The sequence below is a fragment of the Pyrgilauda ruficollis genome, unplaced genomic scaffold, assembly GCF_017590135.1.
Source record: "Pyrgilauda ruficollis isolate IOZ18807 unplaced genomic scaffold, ASM1759013v1 scaffold14, whole genome shotgun sequence".
Lineage (NCBI taxonomy): Eukaryota > Metazoa > Chordata > Aves > Passeriformes > Passeridae > Pyrgilauda > Pyrgilauda ruficollis.
Genome location: NW_024512543.1, coordinates 1799925 through 1821402, shown reverse-complemented (window position 1 = coordinate 1821402; position 21478 = coordinate 1799925). Strand labels below are relative to the sequence as shown.

General features: G+C 34.3%; 1 protein-coding gene across 1 annotated transcript in view; it reads left to right on the top strand.

Moving 5' to 3' along the window:
- FMN1 (formin 1) overlaps positions 1 to 21478 on the top strand; it is a 125396-nt gene that overhangs the window by 82192 nt on the left and 21726 nt on the right. The window contains exon 13 of the mRNA XM_041459992.1: positions 7884 to 7976. Within this exon, the coding sequence (XP_041315926.1) occupies positions 7884 to 7976 (93 nt within the window). The remainder of the gene's footprint in view (positions 1 to 7883; positions 7977 to 21478) is intronic.

Sequence of the window (21478 nt, the reverse complement as noted above, 5' to 3'; positions counted from 1 at the left end):
TCAACCAATTGAAAACTTAGTCTAATTAAAATGAAATGTTCTAAGTCAGTTTAAAAGAGGGGCTTTTGTCAGAGAAATGTCTGTCTAACAGACATGTCAAAAAATCTTCCCAGCAGGAGCAGAGAAGTTGTATGATAATTTACAGGACATGCTTACTTTAATTCTCTTTGTTAGTTATATGTTCTTTAAAATTTTGGAAGTGCAAACAAATAGAAATTAGAACTGGGTGGTGGAACATGAGGAGCCAAATAGGTGCATGTGTTATTTCTCTAGGCAATGTCATTAAAGAAGCATGTTGTTTTGAATATGGTTTCACTGTTTTTGCATAGTCCAATATTTACATTATCTATTTTGAGGCAATGCAAAATGGTGTAAGGAAAAGAGCAAAGCAAATGGCTTTGTACAGGCAAAGGGTTTTGGGTTTTTTTGTATGAGTTGGCACTTTTCATTCTCAGCCTTTTCTGACCACTTTTTGAATAGTCTCTTGTCTCAGCAGGATGAAACATATTTCAGTTTGTTTTGATTTAGAAAGATCCAACACAGGCATTTAAAATGCATTTTATATATGTGTCTTGGATTTGATTTTACAATAAAACTAACTTTTTGACAGTGTTCCACTGATAATGTTCATATGTGAATACATTTAGTATAAATTTTTCTAGGTGGATAATTTCTTAAAATTTTATTTTTTTAGGTTTTGATAAAAAAGATAGTGTGGAATGGTTTAAATGGTTTAAGCATTCAAATATATAATAGCGAAGAAAAGCAGTTATGTTTTTGAAGACTTTATTCCCTGAAAGCAGATGTCTGCATGTGTGCTCAAAGGCACAGGGAGAAGGCTTTCAGTTGGTTAAACAATGGCATGCTGTTAATTTTTTTAGTATTTTTTTTCCTTTGGCTACAGAATTCTCAGAAATTTCTTGTTAAAAATCATTCTGCAAATGTTAAGATTCTAAAATGCATCTGAGAAATAACACATTTATGATTTTCTGGGCACTTTTTTGTGTGCCCTTTTAAATAAATAAATAAATACATGTGTGTATGTTAAGCATTAGTTATGTAACTGTGAAGGATACATCTGGGAGCAGGTAGTGTACATCTGGGAATGGAAGGAATACTGTCCCTATCAATGTGTATGATGGATAAGGAATTAGGCAGTTTAGAGAGTGTTAAATACTGGTGTTGGGAGGAATGGTGACTTTATATTTATGGACCTCATTAGCTTTTCCTCTTTGTGGAGGTATGCAGTAAGAGACAGGACTGAGTTCTGCTAGAATTGAAATAGTCACATATCACAGATTGAAAGTGCTTTACTTCAGACTGTGGAGTACAAATTAGTAATAGTGGGGCTAATAAGCACTTTGTGGAATGTTCCTGCTAATATTGCTGGTAGTTTATGGATTTACATGATTTTAAATATAAGCTGAATGCTCCAGCTGAACCAAACTTCTACCAACTTGGTGGAAGAATTAATTAGATCCAACTTTACAATCTGTCTTGCACATAAAATCAGAGATCCAGCAACAGAGAGGAAAACAGATCACTTCTCTGGCTTCTACAGTTTCAGCTCATAAACTGTTTCAGCCATTGCCCAATTCTCTTATGTCTGATCCCTTATTCAGTACAATAAGTGATAAAATGTTTGAAAGGTCCTTTTTTTTCTTAGCAGAGTAAAAATCTTAGCTCATCTGATGAAAATATTATTCTTGCTTCTTAAAAATATTGTCTCCCTCTGAATTACCCAGACAAGACTCTTCTGTTTCAAAATATTCTTCTTCGTTGTACCGTTCGGAGCGAAGGGAAATGTTTCATTTTCTCCGCAGATTCTGCTAGCGCACAGTTCTACACTCTTGACAGATCTTAATGATGTGTTGAGTTCTGTATGTTTGGATCTTGACACTTAACAAAAAGTTTCTGCTAATCATATGTGCTGCAATCACTTAAAGGAATCTTTCAAAGACTTGACTGGAAAATTACGAGGCTTTAGTCATTATAATCATTTATATGTACTGTTCAGTCCGTTGCAGTGTGCTTCTCTGCTGAAGGGTGCCCTGAATGTAAACTCCCATTTCAGAAGGAGTACATTAAGCAGAGGCTCAGATATGTTGCTATGGTGTGAAAAATATTTAGTTTTACTAGCAGTCTTTTTCATTTTGCTAAATGTATTCTTGGGAAGCTATTTTAACAGAAAGGTTTTTAAATGATTTGTATAATATGTTGGTGCCCTTTCACCAAATAAGGAGCTAAAAAAATTTTAGGTTAGTCGAAATTAATGTAGGCCTGAAAGTTCCTCTGTATGCCGTCACTAACTCTAAAAGCTCAAAAATGTTGTTGAATTTATAATAAACAGGAAAAGCCCCCTCAAAAGACAAAGGTAGGATATCTGATCAAACTTGTGAGAATTGTCAAGATGTCTGACTCATTCAGAACACGTGAACTTTACAAACTCTTTTGTATGCCACTAATTGAATTATTTCACTTTCCACATCTTAGGACGTATCACTGAAATGTTATTTCTGTCTCATTTATATGTGGCAGCTAGAGCACCTAAACAGATACTTGTTTCTGTGTGTCAAGAGGAAATTTGTTTCAGACAATGACTGACTTTTTACTTATTATCTTCTATCCTCTCGATTATTTTTTAAGAAAAAGGAATTATTAATGTGTGAAGAAAATATCTTTATATAGAAGCACATTTCTTCTTTTAAATTAGCTGAAAATATCTTCACAGAACAGTAGCTATACAAGCAATTAGTAGGTTAGAATGGTGTATTTAGTTTTACGTGTGCTAACACTTTTTTTGCATTAAATTGTTGACTTTCATTTAAGGAATAAAGACAGCTTGAGAACAGGGTGCTACCACAGTCTGGTGCCCTTTTATGCTTTTCTCAGATAGTTTTGTCTCAGAGAACTTCCCTCTCCACTTCACAGCATTTCCAGTTCTGCTTTGCTCAGAGGCATTCGTATTTGTAAGCCCTGCTCTGGCTTTGGTGGTAGTGCTTTAACATTTGTGTGTTCCTCTTATCGGCATGTACTGATGATCAATATGGGTCCAAAAGGGCAAATAAAATACTGTCTCTGAAACTTTTCTGAGTCAGTAGCAGCCCTCTTGCAGTTGGAAGTTGTTAAAATTCTTACCACGCTCCCACGGAATCAAGATGGATCTCTTGCCTTCTGTACATTATTTAAAATTCCGTCTGAAAAGAAAATTACATGCAAGTTTTTACAGAAACACAAAAGCTGTAGATAGTGCAAAAAGCATTAAATTAATTCCATGTGAACAGCTCCAGTGAGTAGGTACCTAAGTGCATTTAATAACAGGAGACTATAACCACATCGTGCCACGGTGTCCAATGGGTAAACATGCATCTCCACCAGTAACTATTTGTTTAGCTTGCAAAGTTGGTTCCAAGCAAGACAATTAATACCAAAGGAACCCAATAATGAGAAAATGATATAGCACTTGCTGAATGATATAAATTTATGAAATTTATGGGAAGTTTATTAGGCTTTTATTTGGGCATATAGATCCAAGTAGTGTAACAGGTTTGTGCACTGTAAAAGATCATGGATTCTCTCATACAGAAATTTGGGATTATTTAGCACTACACTGAATCCATTTGCAGTATTATTTCAAATGCTCTTTGGAACAGAATAGGTAAGAGCTCTAAAAAAGAGTTGTCAAACAGTAATCTTCCTGTCAAAGATGTGCTTGCGTTGACACTGAGTAAAAGAGCAAACCTGGCAGTCTAACCTGCCGTGCTGAACAGACAGGAGCAGGGCAGCTTTAGCAGCTTTCACAGAGGCATAACTCATAGGGGATAGTGTCAGTGACAGCTTTATAGGAATTCATGGTGTTGATACTTGGTTTTGCTGTCAGACTGATTCCTGTAAATGCTACTGGTGCGTTCTGGTGAGTAAATAGTTAGTAATTTACTGTTATCAACTTTAAACTATTTCTGGTTTTGCGTTTACATTTAAAATGGTGCTTTAAAAATTCCAAATTTTGTCTGATTGACACAGAAATGCTCTTTACATGAAAGTTTGTTTATGGCCCATGATTCTTTTGACAGATTTACAAGTGTCTGTGGAGTTTTAAGACTATTGCCCAATAGGCATTAAGTGAGAGACATTCTGTTTTGTAAATATTTTCACTTATATTGGGGATTTTTAAAGAACTTTTTGAGCCAAGTACTGCATTAAATCTGAAGACAGTGGCAAACTGATAATCAGCAGTTTCCAACTTTGTCTTAATGTTTTGCTAATGCTTTCCATTTCTGTGGCCAAGATTTGTAGTGGGTGAAGCATGATGTACATCCAGCAATTTGTAAGGGCTTTCAAATACTTTCGCACACTTGTATTTTTCTTTTTTTTTTTTTTTCTGTAATAGCTCATTTAGAAATAAACAATTTTCAAAATAGCATATTACATTCAATTTCACTAACATACAGCTCATACCCAGGAAAAGAACCAAAAGTTTATTACATTAGTGGAGAATTTGCATCTGTTTGAACTCAGTAATGCTGAAACAGGTTTTTCATTTTCCCAAATGATTATTTTGGAAGGAGATGGTGAGAGAAGAATTGTATGTGTGGTTTGATAGCTGTCAGCTTCCTCAGATTTCACTCAGATTCCTCAGAATTTCAGAAATACATTTTTTTAGAAAGCAGCTTTTCAGTATGTATTTAAAAGAAGGAATGCATAATAGGATCCTTTACTTCCAAATCATTCTAATAAGAACTTTGCTGAGTAATTTTCTTTCAAAGACGAAAAGTTTTGTACTGGGCTGAATATGAGAATGAAGTATAAAAAATAGATGTAAGATTCCCTCATGTTATAGTAGTTTTAGCAAGGAAAATCAAAGCAATTTATGGAACTAGACTATCCAATTTTGGAAGTTTTTTATATAAAGTTTGCCATGACATTTTTAACATTATGTTTCAAGTAAATAAAAAACCAACTAAACAAAACCTTATATAACAGGAAATTCAGTGAATGCTGGTTACCAGAAATTTTTTTACTATGTTGTGTAGAATTGAGGTAGGTCACACAGTCATATGGTAGACTTCCACCATTATTACTAAAGCAGCTTGAAAAAGACCACCTGACTTTAATATGTATCATCACAACTGCTGTTCTAATAAAAAACTTCACATTAATTGTGTCATTAAATGCTTTTTGCCTATTCAAAATATGTCTTTTTGTGTATCTGATTTGTGATTCCTTTGAGAACACACTTCCATCATTCCTTGCTATATCTATCCCCAAGCAAATTTGGTCATGTTCTTCAGTCTAAAAGGTCTATTTTTCAGGTTTTACAATAGTGTAAATTATTAGAATTTGCCAGTGTTTACTTGACTTCTTCTGTCTCTTTCAATTTCATGGTTCCAAGATCACTTTAAGCATTTGAAACTGGTATGTCATCTGTCCCATTTTTCTTCATTTCTCTGCCTTTCTTCTTACTGTTCCTTTTCCCTTATTCCAAATACTTATCTCCTTGTTAGGGATATTAGGATTCTTCTTAAGAATTCACTATCCAAATCAATTTTTTCCTGTATGCTCTATGTGTTGGTATTTCTTATCCAGATTTTCCTTTAGTTTTTGTAATCTAATTAAGGTTAATTTTAGTAACCTCAATTTAAAAAAAAAAAAAAAAAAACAAAAAAAAACCTACCAAAGGTAGTGTGTATGTGCTTTCTTTTTACTTTAGGAACAGTTCATCCTAGTCTTTGTCACTTAAATACATGGGGCCTACCTGAATAACCTTTCTAATTCTTGTGTTATTAAAGCTTGTAGGAAGCATCCAGGAAGCTTGCAATGCTTCAGAGGATGCATTAGCAACACCGTATGTTTGGGAAAATGCCTTTCTGGAGATATTTGAGTGTGTTTAGATATTACTGTACCTACAAGCTTATTACTCTAATACATATTCATAGAAATTTAATTCTGTATAGATTTATATACATTTATGTGAGAGTATTATAAAAGAAATACTGATTTGCAGGTTTTGCATCTTTAATTGACTGTAAGAATTATGGGCATTTACTGTGTTTCAAATGTCTGAACATATTGTGTGTATTATAATACTTCTACAGTTTCACCATTTTATATTTATCCAAAATAATTTCTAAATATTGACCCATGATTTTTTGTAGATTTGTTTAAACGATAAAATAGATGACAAACCTGTATGTTAATTTTGTTCAAACTTACAGCCAGAAACTTCCAATACTGTCTCAGTTATTTTGCTAGATTTTTTCGTCTTATAAAATTCTAATGTCTGTTGTCTTCCAAAGTAGTGTTACAATTTGGTTGATAGAAATCTCTTTCTAATTCTGTAAACATAAATATTAGGCATACATACATTTCAATCAGTGTATGGTGACAATCACGGAAAGGTCAAATTTTTAATGGTAAGCAGCATTTATCATTAGAAAATAATCTTAAGATGTCATAAACATGCCTGATTTTGGGGTTTTTTTTTGCTTAATTTAAATTATTAAAGATACATAACTGAGCAGCTAATAAAAGACACTTTCCCAGTCTAGTATGTTTAAATCACCACTCCATTCTGCCTACTATCTGGCATACCAACAAATATCCATTGACTTTATTCTGAATCATTTGAAAGGTTTGTCATATGCTACCAGATACAAGACTATAGATTAAAGATAAACTTAGACTGTAGCCCAGGCCATTTTACACAACCTGCAATTTGAGTCGTGGAGGGTTGCTAAATTAAAATACAGTCTTGGGTGGGAATGCGTATTTTTCTATAAGAATTGACCAAATGTCCTTCTGGTCTTAATTAATTGAAAAGCTGTGGTAGTTTTCAGTACATCCTGATGGTCCAAGGATATTATAAGCGCAATACTATTTGCACAGTAAAATGCATGCATCTATTTTCAACCTTCCTCTAACTTTTTACACTACATTGCAAATTTAAATAATGGGACATTTTACACAGGCTCAGCTTCTGTTTCCACACATTAATTTTTGTTTAATGGTGGTAGCAATATGGTGTGAATACAGTTCACGCAGTCAAACTATAAGTTTTAGGTTTAACTCCAAAATAAGTTTCCATCTAAATGTAGCTTCTTGAGAATGAAAACTTGTGAAAGAAAAATCTTTTAGTGGTTCATAAATTCAGTTGCTAAATGGAAAGTAATTTCATTTTGATTTCTGCCTCCTGTCATATTTAATGTGGAACACTGGAATGCACTAAGTTTACTAGAAGTTCTAGGCCTGTTAAAATTTACTGCCGAATGAAATTAAGTTTTTCAGAAATTGACATGGCATTCATTCTTAACATAGCAGATACATTAAATAGTAAACAAATTGCATTTAAATATAAGTTAACTTTCTTACATACTTCAACTGTTTCATATCACAGTCTGGGGATGGAATACTCAAGTAATGCTGAATTGATGCATCTGTTTCAGGAAAAATGGTTGAGTATGGGATGCCTGGCGCTGACCAATTAAAATCAATCCAGATACAAAGGATCCTTCACTCACCACAGAAACAGACTTTAAAGCTTTAAATATACCATCTAGAATTAGTGTGTGAGGCAAGCTGTGTTAGTAGCAAGCCCTAGCACACTGCAGGATTTTTAGAACAAATTCCTTACTGAAGACAAATTCTACTCTTTAAACTCTTTGCTGAAGACAAATTCTACTCTTTAAACACATACAGAGTTTTTTATTTAGTATGCTTGACTAGTATTTATATTTCTTATTTTAGTGTAATTGTTGGATTTCTTAGTGCTTATTTATAACCTCTAAAGTAAATTCAGGTGACTAATTTAGATGTAGGCTCCTATGGTGCTGAAATCTACTTCTGGTACATTTCTTCTGTCATAAATGTGTCTCATCTTTTTGTAGCCTCTGAAAAGCAGATGAAGTTAGTTTGCAGAGAGTCTTCTGAAGAGCATCTCCAGCCCTTCAAGGAGAAATTAGAGGAATTCTTCCAGAAAGGTAACCACATCTGAAAAAAAAACTTATTGCCAAATAGTGTAGTGGTTTATAAAGTTATGTGTAATGTAATCTACATTAAATATCTGTTTCCTCTGAAAATTCCTGTGGATTATATTCGTAATGGGCCTAATATACGTTCATATATGTTGATATATGTTATACAGATCTTAGACATCACTTGTCAAAGCTAATCACTCCCTTGATCTCACCCATTTCCCATTGGTTATTTTGTGCTTTGTTCTTTATTATTATTTGTAGGCAAAATGAAAAATATATTAATCACAGACGAAATTTATCAGAGGGAATATAAAGCTTCAAAGACTTAAAAAAGACAAGAGTAAAAGACACTCTTTTAGAGAAAGTCCACATATATACATGTCATATTTTCTCCCTAGTGTGAGCTTATGAACTGACTTATTCATATTTAAAGATTTTTGTATTGCATGAGACAGAAATAAGCATTAAAAAAAGTGATTTACCAAGTCGGAGTCTGGAGACAATGGGTGCAAACCAAGGTGCAATTTGGTGGTCAGCTGAAGACAACGTAAATTCAGGTTGCTGTTGAAAACAACAGTCCTGCTCCTTCCTGTTTCTAATACTGTGTTCCCCATCACCTGCTTCTGCCAGCACCTTTGCTTCTGGAGTCGTGGAAAATATATGCAGGAAGAGATTTTCCCCCCTCTTCTTGTAGGAATACATTCTTTTTGGGTAAAAAAAGCAAAAAATCTGTATTTTTGGCAGAGATATTAGAGTTGTTAAGAATTTAATTGTATTTCTCATAGAAATGGTGAACAGTTTAGCAATTTACTATCTGAGAAGTCAGTTGAACTATCTGAATCTGCTCATCCAGACAAAATATTAGTGGTCGTTCATAGATTATTGTAGTAATTTATTAATTAGCTTAATCCTTTTCATAAAGATTGTCCTAATGTATTTTTAATAACTTTGTTACTACTTTGACAAATGAAAACAGGCTGTTTCAAAAGTAGCAGTTATATTGTACTGATAAATAAGCTAATATTCTCCTTTACCCTTTTCCCAGGCCATGGAGTTCAAGAGATCCACTTATTTTTTAGGTGCAAGTGTATTTGGACAGTATTTAAGCTGCAAATTCCTTGCCACAGAATTTTTAAAACAAAAAATGTAATTGAAATCTTGGTGTCACTGCAGGCCAGTTTCATTGTCTTTCTAATATATTTAATTGGAAGTTTTCACTTACAGTTTAACAATAACATCAAGATTGAATTAATACTCTATATATATATATGTTTGTATTTCTACAGAACCATTATGATCTCCAGCATGTTTGTTGATCTAGCTTGCCAAAATATTGTAATAGTCAATTTTGCTCAGGTCTAACCAGGACCCAAATGGTGTGTTCCACAATTGTATCACAGATTCTGTAATTCTCACTGCATGCTGGATCTCACGAGGACTCTGGTGGTTTGTGCAGTTGGCAGCTTAGCACCACTCAGCTGTTTGCTTGCTACCCCTCCGTGGGGAGGCAAGGAGAGGGTGGAAGGGTGAATGAAAGAAAACTAGTGAATTGAAATACAGACAATTTAATAGGGAAAGCAAAAGCTGTGTGAACAAGCAATGCAAAATACAGAATTCAATCAACTCCTTCCCATCAGTAAACAGGTGTTCAGCCATTTCTTAGAATCATTAAGGCTGGAAAAAACTTATTAAAATTTATCAAGTCCAGCCATTAACCTAATATTACCAGTTCTACCACTCAACTGTGTCCCTAAGCACAACATCTACACTCTTATTGAACTCTTCCAGGGATGGTTCTTCCACTACTCTCCTGGGTAGCCTGTTTCAATACTTGATAACCATTTCAGTGAAGAAATTTTTCCCAACATCCAATCTGAAACTCCCCTGACACATCTGTCCTGTCACTTGTTATCTGAGAGAAGAGACTGACCCCCCTGTGCTCTCTGGGAGTTGTAGGGCATGATAAGGCCTCTCCTGAGCCTCCCAGATTAAACACCCCCAGCTCCCTCAGCCGCTGCTCTTGGACTTGTGCTCCAGACCCTTCCCCAGCTCCACTGCCTTTCTCTGAGCACACTCCATCACCTCAAGGTCTTTGTTGTGTGAGGGGCCTAAAACTGAACATGGAATTCAAGGTGTGGCCTCACCAGTGCCAAGTACAGTGTGTTTTATCACCTCCCTAATCCTGTTGGCCACAGTATTTCTAAGTTCCATTTAGAACTCACATTTCTAAATTGTACATTACCAGTAAAGCAGGATTTCATCCCACATAACCTCTACTTAGGAAGACAAGTATCAAAACTCTGAATTTCTCCCCTGCTTCCTCCTTCTTTTCCCAGATTTATTTCTGAGCATGATGTTACGTGGTATGAGTTATCCCTTTGATTGATTTGGCTTGGCCCCTCCCAATTTCTTTTTCATCCCCAGCCTACTTTCTGAACATCAGCATTAGAAATAGAGAAGGCCTGAATGCTGTGCAGGCATAATGTTCAGCAACAGCTAAAACATGGATGTGTTATCAACACTCTTTTGGTCACAAATCCAATCTACAGCACCATAGGAGTTCCTGTGAAGAAAGTTAGCTCCACACCAACCAAAACCAGCAGAAGGAATAGAAAATCATATCAACACCATCTTAAAAATAAAGACAACCCAGTACCTGAATCCTTCTGCAATGCTGAGCTACCATTTTTATCATACTCCACTTTCTTATGCGTGGAATATTATGAAAATACCCAGTTGATCTTGGAAGAAGACTAGTCCTGCTTTAGATAAAATTGCAATTCAATTGTGCATTAGCATTTCAAATAGAAAAACATATTCTTCCAAATTTTTTCCCTGTTTATGCCTATTGATGTGAAGATTGAGATATATTTATCTTTGTCAGTGTGACAGAAAATTTTATCCTTATGTGTGTGAATAATGTATATTTTTTTTGAAAAAAGAGAGAGAGAATACATTCCTGCAGCTGTTCTGCGACAGCAAGTTCTATATATTATATTTATTGGAACACTTTTTAGTGAGGTCTTTTGTATACTAGAGAGAACAAAACCACCTGGATTACTCGCTTGTCCACTTTTGCTCATGTTCCCTTGTTCTTCTTTTGCTTTATAATGTTATGCTTTATGGTATCTAATTCAACGCAATTTTGTATAATTTAACTTCTCATCTTTTGACGTCTTATTCTACCTTATTCTGAGATGACTTTTCAGTAGGTTGCCAGATTCTGCAATGATTGACTCTATTTTTCTGTCAGTCACATGATTGATTTGAATCTTTATAATGGTGGATGGTACTTTCTGGGGCATTAGAATGGAAATCCTATAGAATTGCACACCAGAGATAGGGAAAAATAACACAGAAACCCATCTTGATTTATGACACTAGAATAGGCATTGGACAAATGTCAAGGTCAGAGGTGTCTGCAAACTCAGCCGCTTCTCTGAAATTAGCTGATAATACTGAGCATCCAATAAGCATCTGTTTTCAGTTTTGTTTGTTTAAAAAAGAGTTGTGGCTGGTTTAAGCAAACGTAAGAAAAAATTGTCTGTTATCTTTTTGCCAGCTCACAGCAAGTATCCAACACTCAGATGCTTTTCTGAAACTTCTGGCTTGAAAATAGGGCTGGAACTCATAGATATTGAGGTTTTTCCCACACGCGGAATTCCCATCATTTCTAGTCAATGTGAAGTTGGAAGTACTGTAAGAAAAAAAAATCTGATTTGCTTATACTGAAGTGTTTACATTTCCTAATTATAATTAGTACCAATTAAATCTAATACTTGCTGTGTTGTAAAAGAAACACTGAGAGTGTTATGGAGACTGACATTCTAAAATGCTGGAGGGGATAAACTGTACTTCTGCTGATGTCAGTGCTGGTTTGTATAACTTGATGTAATGTAGCCCAGTGCCTTCAGCAGGGAATTAGGTGCCAGAAGCTTTGGGTTCTTTTCCCAGTTTAGCTACTTTATGTGTGATGATAGCAGTTGGTTAATATCCTTTTCAGAGAGTGCCCCTCTTTCCTAGTACAGAATGTTGAATAATGATTCTTGCTGGTTTTTGTAGTGAAAGATAATCTTTGTCAAGTACTTTGTGAATCCCACATTAAAGACATCTTGTGTAAACTGTCTTAATGCTTCACTAGCTGTATTTGATATGCATATGCTTTTTGGAAAAGGCTTCGATTATTCTCAAAGTTGAAATAATCTTTAGTAAATCTAATTATATAATGTGCAACAAATTATATTAATTTTCCTATTGTATGGAGACCTACTAATTATTATAAATTAGTATTCACTTACTGTATTTCCATTGAAATTACTGTATGGGGCAGTTAAAAATAAGTTCATAATTATTTTCCATTTAAATTGCCATGATGTGCAAGAAGGCCTTTGAAAGTATGAAATTAATATGTGGTCTGGAATGCTCTTTAATTCATTAAATTCTTGCTCAGAATTTTTTAGAAGAAAACTCCTCTTTTGATATGAAACTATCTCCCCCCCAAAAAAAAAAAAATCAGAATACTTAGATGACTATGGCAAAGCTGCAAACTATTTTGAAAAGGAGAAAAAAAGATTTTTGTTACTGCAACTGTGTAGCTCACTGGAAGGGCCATTAACCATTGGTGTTTTCCATAGTGTTTCTTATTCTCCTTGTGCATTCCCTCAAGAATAATACAAACCAGAAAGTAAATGACATACAGGAGTAGGTGACTAATGTTAACTAAATTTATTTCTTATTTTGCCACCGACTATTTCATATTGTTTGTCCATTCTAGTAAATGTAGAAATAAATAGTACACATTCATACAGGATCTTGCAAAATAGGTTTCCAAATTCTTCTTCATTTGGTCCAGGTCAGAAAGCATGTAAAAACTTTAATCTGGGCTTGGGTTCCTCCCTCATGAACTGGAATGTGAAAATGAAGAAGTCTTTATGCTTGGTAGCAGTTAGCATAGGAAAAGCATATCTGCTTTTCTTCATTTCTCTAAGAATAAAGCATCTTGGTGATGAAGACTCTGCTACTACAGGAATTCATTTAATTTAGAACAGAGTCAGGGAAGCGAGTAGTCTGATGTCAGGACAGAACACTTTTTAAATTTCATTAGTAGTGGAAAGTAAAGATATTTGGGAAAGGTGCACGATACACTGAAGTGAACAAGGTAACAAGAAAGATGGAGAGGGAGTCATTTGTCAAATAGTCATCTATTGAGATTAATCCCAAAGAAAAAGAAATTGTCTTATGTTTAGAATTCTAGCCTAACATTTGGGAAACATTGGTTAGATTGATTGCTTTGCTACAACTGCTGTGTGTTGTATACTACATAAAAGGTCAACACTGTGCTATCTATGGGACTGTGCAATAGAAAAACAGTTGTAGACCAAACTAGTCACCACAGCATTATGTTAGGAGCTAGTGAGTTTTTCAGACAAGCTTAGCAACCATATGGAAACAGTCCACAAATCCACTTCTAACTGCTGAGTGATTCTTCTTAATAATTTTAGCTAGACTGCAGTAGCTACCTGGGCATGCATCCAGTCCAATGCACTTCCAATTGGATTTCTGGTATAGAACAGGAGTTTTGATCTGCATTTCCTTATCTGCCTATTGAAGTGCACCACAGAGCATTGTTGAGGTAGTCCATTGGGAAGAAGATAAGAAATAAATTTTGTGAAGGCTGGAGCTCAGTTGGGGCTGTTCAGCCAGGAGAAGAAAAAGCTCTGGGGAGACCTTACAGCAGCCTTCCAGTATCTAAAGCAGGCTACTAGCACTGGAGAGGGACTTTTCACGAGGATATGTAGAGGTAGGACAAGGGAGAATGGCTTTGAACTGAGAAAATGTAGGTTTAGATAATAAGAGAGAAATGAATTTAGATAATAAGAGAGAAATTCTTCACAGTGAGGTTGGTGAGACACAGAAACAATTGCCCAGAGAAACTGTAATTTGCCCCATTCCTGGAAGTGTTCAAGGCCAGGTTGGATGGGGCTCTGAAGGACTTGGTTTACTTGTTCCAACAAGCCCATGGCAGCAGAGTTGGAACTAGATGTCCTTTAGGGTGCCATCCAACCCAAACCATTCTATGTCTGTGGTAAAAGATAGCAGCTGACCAACTTTGAATTTCTTGTTCATCATTTCCTACTTGTTCCTCAGTATGTATCCAAGATGTTGTTCTTGTGCTATAGGTGCTCATACATGGTGATTTATGCTTCTCATCTAGTAGCATCTATTAACCCTGAAAAAGCAACCTTTTATTAGTTTATAGCCCTGTACATATTTTGGGTGTAGGAGGATGATAGTATAGTTAATTATATTGCAGGGAAAAAAGTATTTCCACTCAAAATTGCTGCTTTTCCCTCAAAGCAGTCTATGAAGTATAAAGAAAGATGTTAATGTCATTTAGCAGTAGTGAATCAGAAGTCAAGAACACTCCAAGGCACCATTTTTCCAATATACAATAATACTTCTTTTTTTTCTTTTACTGTCAACAGGACATACCTTTATACATCTCACTACAGTCAAAGATTAGGAAGAAAATTACATTGTCACTTATTTCCTTTCGTAGTGTGACAATATTATATTGCTTTTAAGACAGATACAGGGATTATATTTTAAGTTGTTACTCAAAGCAGTTAGCTGGTTAAGCTTGTCTGTAATGATATCCCAAAATATCAGAAACCTTTGGGAACAATTTAAAATTCTTGCTTCTCTGCAATAAAATTACAGCTTTTCTTCCCAAGAACAACATTAACAGAAAGAAAGAGAAATATTGTAAAATTGTATATGAAATTGTCACATACTTGTCTTCGCACTTGTGTTGTACTCCTCTGCTTTAAAATGCATACCAGATTATGGTACTTATGCTGCATTTTATTTGTAAAGCTCTTGAATGTTTTAATGCTGAACAAGGGAAGTAAGAAAATCAAGAATCATTTTTAAGAACACTGTTGCATTTCAGTAAGAGCTGTCTGTTAAAATACCATGTGTAAATAATAGCAGAAGAGCAATAGCACTTGCAAGGATCTTACAATTGACCAGATTTTTCTTACCTGCAAGTATGAAGCTGCTTCTGTCAGCTAAAAAATTTACCTCTGAACAGATAACCATTCCTGCAAAACATGAGACTCTTCCAGACTGTGTGACTATCCATTCTGCATATCAAATACTGCTTTTCCTCTTGTGAATAAAATGTACAGATATGAAGACTTTTAACTTCAAAGCTTTATTTCTGTTCTACTTATCATAACTTCTTTTTCATTTCATTTGTTTTCACTGAGATGTTTTATTATCTCTGCCACACATATGCATTTCTCACATTAAACAGTGTGGGAGGATATTTATGTCCAGTGTCAAACATGAAAAATATGTCATACTTCCTTGCAGTGATAGTGTTTGCTTAAAACTTTTTATGCTTCCCAGCAATGGCATTACAGACCAGGCAAAGTTTGTGTTCAGCTCTGGAACACTGTTTTATATGCCAGGAGCAGAATTACTTTAATCTTTCAAACTTTGTGATAGACATAACTGTTTTCATCACTCAAAAAGATCATCGTATTTAAACAGATGAAAGAGTGATTTACATAAATTGGCATGAGTCTGCAAAGCACAGAACCTTGCTCCTGGGTACTCTGAGATTATATAGTTAGCCAATAGCCCCAGTCCATAAGACACCAAATAAGTTGTCCTGGAATGTGATTGCATCCATATGCCTACTGAGTAATGCAATATTGACAATGAACTGATTCAAAGAAGAATTTGCTCTGAAGTGAGTATTTTCTCCCACAATACCAGAAGAATTATCAACATCAAAGTCCTGAAAATTGGTGTTAATTACAGCTATGACTTTTCAGGAAACTTTCAATTTATTATTTTTGAAGCAGATGTACATCAAATTACTATAGCCAGTTTTACTATATCACCGCTTACTATAGAAATTGGAAGATTGTTGTGTATTATGAATGTAATTTAGAAGAACTGGTAATTGAAAAGGCAATGTTATCTCCTCTTAGAAAACAAAGAGGGAATCTCCTGTAGAAAACAGTTCCTTCCAACTTCCTTTCAATTTGATTGTGGTATACTGAATTACCATGACTGTTACAAAGTCACTGGCGTGTCATGATAGAGAAGGATTTCCTATTAATAGCAGCTAAGTGACATAATGTATGTTAGTGTTAATGCCCTTGATTTAATACAAAATTATTATGTATATGATAGTTATAAAATCTATTCCTAGAATTACTTATGCCTTTACTGTAACAACTATCAGCTATCTGGAGTTCAACATCCTCTTTAAATTCTCATTGTAACCTCTATTTTCTGTTAAAATCCACTGGATTTCTTCTATTTTCTTTATCATAGGCTTAGAGTTAAACAGAACAGTAGGTTATATATGTTGGCTTTTCATAGAGGTCCTATTAGGCTTTTCTTTTTGTCCAGCTGGGTTTTTTCATTATACTCTTAGGAATCTCCTGCAGGATTTTCATTTTGTGTCATCATGTTCTGATATTCAAAATCAGTGAACAAGTAGAATTTGAATCCATGTCAAAGCTTTGTTGAAGGAAGTAAAGATGCTCACTGATTCGTTACTTTAGATTATATAACTTATGAGCAGTTGTTTACATATATGGAAGATACTACTGCAAGGAAAGAGCAGAGCCAAGACTTGGAAATGATTGGATAGAAGAGATTCATGCACTTAAATAATGAAAGGTCCAAACACACTTGGTCTCAAGAGACCCAGTACCTAACCTCACACTGGTCACTCTTACCTTGTGTTTGTCCCCTGTGCTCTGCAATTTCACACCATTAAGCCTGGAAAGGCCCTTCAGTGCACCATATAATACAAACTTGTGATAATATTTTGACAGTAGCATGCTTAATTTGGTATGCAATTATATGGAATTTCTCTGTACACTTCTGTAATTTTGATATGTTAATACTTTTTCTCAGTCATTTTTTTGGACCTGTGCAAGCACATGAATATCCTGGTTTAATGTTTTTGAGCATGATTGATAAAAAACACTAGATACTGAAAATTTCATCAAGAAATTGAAGCTCTCTGGGTTAGATTCTTTTATGATGTGAGCTCTGATTTCCTTTTTAAGCAATAAGAGCAGGCAAAACCTGCAGTATTGTTGAACAGGATGGACCATTGTTTTGAGAACAAAAAGATTAATCACAATGTTCATAGGGCAGTTATCAGAAATTTCAAGCTAGTTAAATGACATAGCACGGAATTGCTACTAAGCTCTCAAAATTGAGGAATGGCAGACCAAAACCACACGGATAATACAGTATTGTGAGATTACAGCTGAGATTAAAGACAGACTTCTCCAAAATATGAAAAAAGAGTCTGATTTCAGGTAGTCATTCAACCTGTCCTGTAACATCTCTGATGCTTCTGTGCCTAAATACTTCAGATACCAGGGCAAGATATTTAAAAATTTACCTGTGTCCTGTGAAGAGCCTTTACCATGTTTTTGAATACCTTGAGGTGGAGAAATCAGAAGTTTTATTTCTCTTAAGAGATGAAGGTGTGAAATTGATTGGAACAGTACTTCTTTTATGGCATATAAATCAATTCAAACTTTTTAGCATCAGAATTTTTCAACTATCTAAATGTTGTCCCAAAGTCAACCATTTTGAAAGTGTCAAAAGATACTTTTTTTAGGGCCTTCAGCGTCTGAACTGACTTCAGGATGTAACTGTTTGTACAAAGCATTTGTATGATGTCTTGGGAATGTCTTACAGTCTGAAATGTCCCTACACAAAGTGTTGCCATCTCTGGAACAGAATGTGCTATTACAGAGGTTGCTGGTGCCCTAGGACAGGCAGGGATACCTGAGTAGACACAGCAGTGTATCTTCTCTGGCCAAACAGAAATCTTCAAACATTAAAGAGTATCATGCTAAAAGGAAAACTGCTCTATAAAATGTGTTTAGTTTGATTATCTATGGAGTTATCAGTACAGTTTATCAGTAAATGTTTAGAATGTGTTTCCTTCAGTTTTACACAAAGGGCTTGACCCACCATTGACTTGAAGTGGAATTGGATAGGGCATATGTTAAAGATTATTAAGCTTTATGCTTCAGGAATTCTTTCCTTATGTAATTGGGCAGTTCCTAGAACAGAGAATCCCCAGGTTTAATGAGGAGAGATAATTCTATGATGTCTGTTTGAAATAATGGTAGGGGAACTTTGACTGTTCTCCTTTGACTGTTCTTCCTTTTAAACTCCAGTCATTTTTCATTGTAATGTAATTTGATACAGGTTTGGTTTTGTCATCAATTAAGTAAATTCTCTCAGGATTTAAAATTTCTTTCCAAATTTCTGAATTTTTTTTAAAGTAAGTTGCCCTTTTAAATACTTGATGTGAAGAATATTCTGTGGTTATAGATGCTAATGAACCAAATCCAAAGTATGTTATTACTTTCACCTGCATATGATTTATTAACTTTTTTTTATTTAAAATTTAATTTAAATTTTAAAACTTTCTTGTTCTAGTAGAGACAAAAACTAAGAGGAATTAAGTTCATTTTGACTGTTTTATTACAACATAAGAATTTAGACGCAAATGATTAGTGTTATCTTTCTCAGAAGTAGTGTGTGGTTCAATAGACAGTATCAAATCAAAATGGTAGTCAGATACAGCTTTGACTATTACTACAATTATTTTTAACTCTTCTACTAATGAGGAAGTTGGGATTGCCTTTTGCACAGATCTACTGCTATTATTGAGTAAAAGCCATTTCCAAGAGATAGGAGGTATCTCATACACTCAAAGGTAATAATAAAAGCCTAGAGGTACAGCAAGCACAAAGTGATGTGCTGAGCTGGTGCACTCACGTTCCTGGTCTTGTTATCCAATACTTATAGCCTCTTCTTTCCTTTTATATGAGAATAAACGTATACATTTTAAAATGTTTACATACACTGCAGGGAAAAAAATTCTGTGCTCCCAGCATGGAGCCAATAGAAAATAAGCAAGCTGTAAAACACCAAAATAGATCAGGTAGATGCAGTGATAACTCTTGTTATTTTCCCAGTCTTAAATTAGGCTAACATGAGATTTTTTTTTTTTTTTAATGCACTCTCATTTTTCTCATCATGGTTGTATCTGAGTACTTTCAAGGAATGAATTAAATGACCTGACTAACGTGTCACACATGCTTTACTTTTCCCAAGATTTCCCCATAAGGAGAATAGTAGGTCTGCAGGTTTTTATTTAGAAATTGAGAGATCCTATTTTCAAATACAGTCTTCTAAGTGTTTATCACAAATAACATAAGTTCACAAAAATATCAGTGCTTTGTATTTGAATGCAGTTTGGTGTTTCTTGTTTCTTCATCACTATAAAGAATCCTAACAAAATGCTTTTTAATGTTAGCATCCTGTATTTTATTTGTGGTAAAAAGGAGAAATACTCTGTGTCCAAGTTTGCCTCTTTTTTACATTTCATTTCAAATTACAGGCTTTCAAACTACTAGCTAGATAAATTTTCCTACATAAATTGAAGTTCTAGAAAGTCTTTGAGTTAAAAACAAGAATTAATGCATAGGAAATAGAAAATAATTTGACAAATATTTGTTATTTGTTACAAATAGTGTTATTTTGTAGAGCAAATTACAATATTTTTGTTTGAGAAAGTATTGAGCCTTTAAGTATTTTTAACTATTTGCCATAACTATTTGTTTAGAATTTATGTATTTCAACAGGAAGGACTTTTCTATTGTTGTTCTCCTTAATTAGAAGTAATAAGACACCCATGCCTTTTCATAAAAGCATATGTGATTGTAGAGGAATATATTTTCTTTATTTTTGTTCTTGTTTAATTCTACCTCTTTAAACTTCATGTTTCTCACACTGAATCTTAGGGTTTTACACTAAATATGAATCTTTATAAAAAGTACTGTTGTTGGTTAAAAATTTAGAATTTTATTGAAAGATTTTTACTTTCTTGTTAAATGCAACAAGATCCTGCTAGGTGTTCTTCAAATTCAGTTTTGATTCAGGTGTTAAGAAGACTAATTTAAACTTCAGAGGTCAAACTATATCAAATTTAGTGATATAAATCAATAAATGTGGGTAAGTTTGCTGTATATCTTGTTATAATTGATCTAGAGTTTAAGAAGACATTTTCAGAGAAAGGGGTGTTTATTTGACACATTTCACATCATTAAAATGCAGTTACGGATTCTAAAAAAGTAGGCAAAATATACCTTAATTTCACCTTGCTTTTAAATGTGAATATCCAATATCAATACTTAGATTTAATTTGATTTTCATTTTTATTTTATTTACCCTTAAATATGGGTGGCTGTGTATTTGAAAATCTACAGTCTATAGGGCTGAGCAAAAAGGGAAAAGTGATTGTCATACTTACAAGCAACACATTTTTAGAAGGTCAAAATGATTCAATTCATTCTCAATAATGTAGTTTTTCTGTTCATGCTTTTTATTGACAGCCTTTGTTTCTTAAAGAAACTTCATTGCTATTTTTCTGTTTAAAGAGAAACATAGCAAAGAAACAGATGTGTCCCATATAAAATATGCAATAAATCTTGTCTCACAAATTCTTTGCTCTGAACTTTCTGACAGAAACTGTCAAATATCCACTTTAATTCTAGTATAAAATGTTCACTTTGTGTCATGGCGCCAACCACCATATGCTGGAATAAAGTCAGTAACCAGCAATAAAAAAAGGCAACGTATGCACCTTTGAAACAGTACAAGCAATCAACAGTGAGAAAGGTCTATATAAATCTATGGAGAATTAATCTCAGCTTTGCCACTATCCTGCTGTGCATTTACAATGAGACTTTGCTCCCGACCACCAGAAGTGGCTAACTTTTCAGAGTGTATCCTAATGAGGGGAAAATGTAGGGAAAACAAAGCAGCAGCTTTTAACCCCCCACCCCCAACGTTTGGATCACCTAGAAGAGCTTGTCCTAGTGTGTTCAAACGTGTGGGGCCACTACACATCACGGCTTGCTGTACTTTAGCTGATCATGTGAAACCAATCTTGACTGAGCTCAATCAGCAGAAACAACTTGAGCTTCATAAATCAATGTTATCATTCCACAGAAGGAGGCATTGCTGTAGATTTTCTCTCCCCAAACTTTTCAGACTGCAAATTTCACACAGCTTTTCTGAAATTAGTTTGATTACATTTGTATAATTACTCATTCTTTACTTTTTTTTTTTTTTTTGAGATGACCTGCTTCTTACTGGTTTTCAATAATCATTCAACTATTTAAAAATATTGTTCTTGGTACAAGAATGGGCCAATCTTCAAAATTTTTACTTCTGCTTACTAAAACAGATTGTAGTTACTGATAATCTGGATAGTTAGTTTTCCCAGACACAGAACAGATTGGATTTAACCTTGTTCTGTTCGAAAAGATTAGAACTAATTTTTCAGTTCCGTAAACTGTTTAGATACATTTAGTCAGAGATTAATCTTGGAATTAAAACACAACATTATAGGAGTTTATTAGAAAGAAAGTAGAATT